This window comes from Mandrillus leucophaeus, unplaced genomic scaffold, assembly GCF_000951045.1.
Source record: "Mandrillus leucophaeus isolate KB7577 unplaced genomic scaffold, Mleu.le_1.0 Scaffold212, whole genome shotgun sequence".
Lineage (NCBI taxonomy): Eukaryota > Metazoa > Chordata > Mammalia > Primates > Cercopithecidae > Mandrillus > Mandrillus leucophaeus.
In genome coordinates this window covers 641,527-644,830 of record NW_012102166.1, presented here as the reverse complement: position 1 = coordinate 644,830, position 3,304 = coordinate 641,527, and the positions used below count along the sequence as shown (strand labels likewise).

Here is a 3,304-nt window from a genome sequence, read left to right as displayed (position 1 = left end):
TGTAATCCCAGCTACTCGGGAGGCTGAGGCAGGAGAATCGCTTGAACCTGGGAGGCAGAGGTTGCAGTGAGCCGAGATCACGCCATTGCACTCCAGCCCGGGTGACAAGAGCGAAACTCCATCTCAAAATACATACATACGTACATAAAAATAAAAAATAAAATCTTAGCTTGGTTTCTTGGGAGCATATTCTTTCCCTGGGGGAACAGGGTGGGGATCTGGCTGAGGTTTGACCTGCAGTGACAGAAACAGGACTGTCTTTATCCTGCTTGAGCCTCTCCTTTGCCTTCAGATTAATACTCTCTTTGCACATATGGGGAAACTGAGGCACACAGAGGAGAGGGCTTTGCAGAAAGTCCCTACCAGTGGTCTAGAGGCATGGGATGGGAAGGGGACATTTTACCCCTGGTACGGTCCGTGGCAGGCACAATCCTGTACCAGCGTGACTCCACCTCCTTCCCATTGTGGTCCCTTCTTTCCCCTGAAGTCCTGTTGTCTGCTGTCCCCTAGTCTCCACAAAGAAACCAGTTTATCTTACCTGGTTCTTGGGTAAAAGCCTCATCAGGACCCAGCTAATCACAGTGAAGGACCTTCCCTGGGGCAGAGTGGTTAGTACCAGGGGCTGGGCAGGTGGATGAACAGAGGCACCAGGGCGCCGAAGACCTGCCTTGTGATTCTGGCCCCAAGAAGGGAGAGTTGAGGCTGCCCTGAGAGGGCTCGGTGGTCAGGGCAGCCCAGGCCTGGTCCTCAGTCGATGGGGGCAGGTGCGGCAATGCAGGTGATGAGAAGCAGTTGGATCTCGAATAGATGTGAGCATCTGAGCTCGCAGACCTGGCTGATGGGAAGGGTGTGGAGTCTCAGAGGAGGAGTTGAGGATGATCCTGAGGTTTCTGGCCTTTCACAGAATGGAAAAGAATGGGGACCGGCAGGGGCTTTTTGTTTTATTTTGTTTTGGTTTGGTTTTGTTGGTGGTGGGCGTTGCAGGCAGAGAAATCGAGTTCTGAATTAGACATGTTGTTACACTGTGTTGAGATACACAGAGACATATATCGACGCCTAGCTGCCTAGTTACCTATCAAGATGTCTACTGGAAATCCATGTGGGTAAAGAGCTGGAGTCCAAGGGAGAGGCTAGGGTTTGAGATAAGAACATGAGACTGCTTTCCATGGTCAAATATCCACCCCTGAGCTTCTGTGCCCTCATGGGTGTGAGTCAGATTCCTCGTGTGAGGTACGCCTGGCACATAGTAGGCATTCAAGAAAGTGCCACTAGTTTTACGGTTATTGTTATATGGCACCCGTCCTCTCTGCCCCCAGCCTCCCTCTCCTCCTCTCCCTTCCCCTCTCTTCTCTCGCCTTCTCTATTCCCTCCTCTCCAACATCCTGGGGTCTGTTGGTCCAGGGGAAGGTATTTGCCAAGGAGGGAGCCCACAGGTCGGTGGTTGTGGGATGGGGTCAGTGTCTCTCTTGGCTGGGACCTTTCCGGCCATCTCAGCCTGAGCCACCCATCACTTTGTGGTGGTCCTGGGCCCAGGAAGCAGGGCAGGTTTCCAGCCTATTAGGTCATTTCTGATTTGGGATTCGTCCTACTGTACGTGGCTGACCTTACACCCCAGCTGTGTCATCCTGCTCGTCCCAAGGCCGGGGTGCCATCCATCTCTGAAAGCGCATCAGCCCAGATCCCTAGGGCTGAGATGGTACCTCTGTAGGATAGCAGAGTCACGACAGTCTTACCGTCAGTCCCAGCAGCAGGGACATCTGCCTAGCCTGGGTGGGGGATGGAACTGGAAAAAGGTTTTGATGGGCTTTGGGCCTGCAGACGGCACTCACAGGGAAGGGGCAGAGCTGGCCTAGGAAGAACTCTCCTCCCAGCCGGGGGCAGCGGCTCATGCCTGTAATCCCAGCACTTTGGGAGGCCAAGGCGGGCGGATCACCTGAGGTCAGGAGTTCCAGACCAGCCTGACCAACATGGTGAAACCCCATCTCTACTAAAAATACAAAAAGTAGCCAGGCGTGGTGGCAGACACCTGTAATCCCAACTACTCAGGAGGCTGAGGCAGGAGAATTGCTTGAACCTGGGAGGTGGAGGTTGCAGTGAGCCGAGATTGCGCCACTGCCCTCCAAGCTGGGCGACAGAGCGAGACTCTGTATCAAAAACAACAACAACAACAACAACAAAAACCAACTCTCCTGCCCTAGTTTCCTCTGACCTCCCCATTTGGCAGCAGGTCCCTTGTTTGTCATGGAGAGGGCACTGGACTTGGAGTCCAAAGATTCCTAAGATTCCAGTCCTGGCTCTGCTGCTCACACCTGTCTGCACCTACATGGAGCAGATGGCCCTGACGTCCTCCTCCCAGGTCGTCACCAGACGAAAGTGTGCATGGGCTGGGATGTCCCAGCCGGCATCCCTGGCTGGGCGAGGACAGATGTGGGGTCCTGGGCAGCAGTGCCCAGGCCAGCGCTCAGCTCAAGCTCCCTTTCTCTGCAGTGCACTTCCAGAAGATCGTCCACAGGGACATCAAGCCATCCAACCTGCTCCTGGGGGATGATGGGCACGTGAAAATCGCCGACTTTGGTGTCAGCAACCAGTTTGAGGGGAACGATGCTCAACTGTCCAGCACGGCCGGGACCCCGGCATTCATGGCCCCCGAGGCCATTTCTGATTCCGGCCAGAGCTTCAGTGGGAAGGTGACTCACGGGCCCTGGGCCAGGCTGGGGTTCCTGTGGGGGGCGTAATAGCTTGCTGCAGGGGCCCAGTTTCTAACCTGAGGGTGCCAGGGTCCTCATGTCTAGGGAGCGACATATTTGCTTCTCCCCTGGAGCCTGACGAACTCCACAACTTTGGCCTTCTCCTGTTTTCCAGCAAAGCGGCCCCAAATCTCCCTTGCAGATATTTACTGTTGGTTGCTCTGTGCTGGGTTCTGGACCGGGCTGTGGAAGAGGCAGAGCCAAAGAGAACCCTGTTTCCTGCCCTCTGGATGGTTTCGGGGGAAGTTGGGGGTCCCTGCAGATCCTGGGACATGGCAGGATTTGAACTGTTCCTTGAAGAATGGGGAGGATCTGAGCAGGACCCAGAGCCCAGAGAATAAACCAGAGAACAGAGGGGCACAGGGTGGGGGGCAGAGGGTAAAGGGCCTGGAAGTTTGGGCTTTCTCCTAAGCAACAGAAGTTGGCAAAGTTACCTGAACAAGAGGTTACACAGTCTGGCGCAGTTCCCTAGGCGCTTGGCTGTTTCACCTGTGGAGTGCCAGCCGCCCCACTGCCAGGGAGGCTGTGGGTGAGTGGCATTTGGACACATGTGAGTA

At 55.1% G+C, this 3,304-nt stretch overlaps 1 protein-coding gene across 2 annotated transcripts in view; it reads left to right on the top strand.

The window, feature by feature from the left end:
- Positions 1 to 3,304, top strand: part of CAMKK1 (calcium/calmodulin-dependent protein kinase kinase 1, alpha) — a 30,510-nt gene that overhangs the window by 11,952 nt on the left and 15,254 nt on the right. For both annotated transcript variants that reach the window (XM_011980408.1, XM_011980407.1), the window contains exon 10: positions 2,488 to 2,687. In XM_011980408.1, the coding sequence (XP_011835798.1) occupies positions 2,488 to 2,687 (200 nt within the window). The remainder of the gene's footprint in view (positions 1 to 2,487; positions 2,688 to 3,304) is intronic.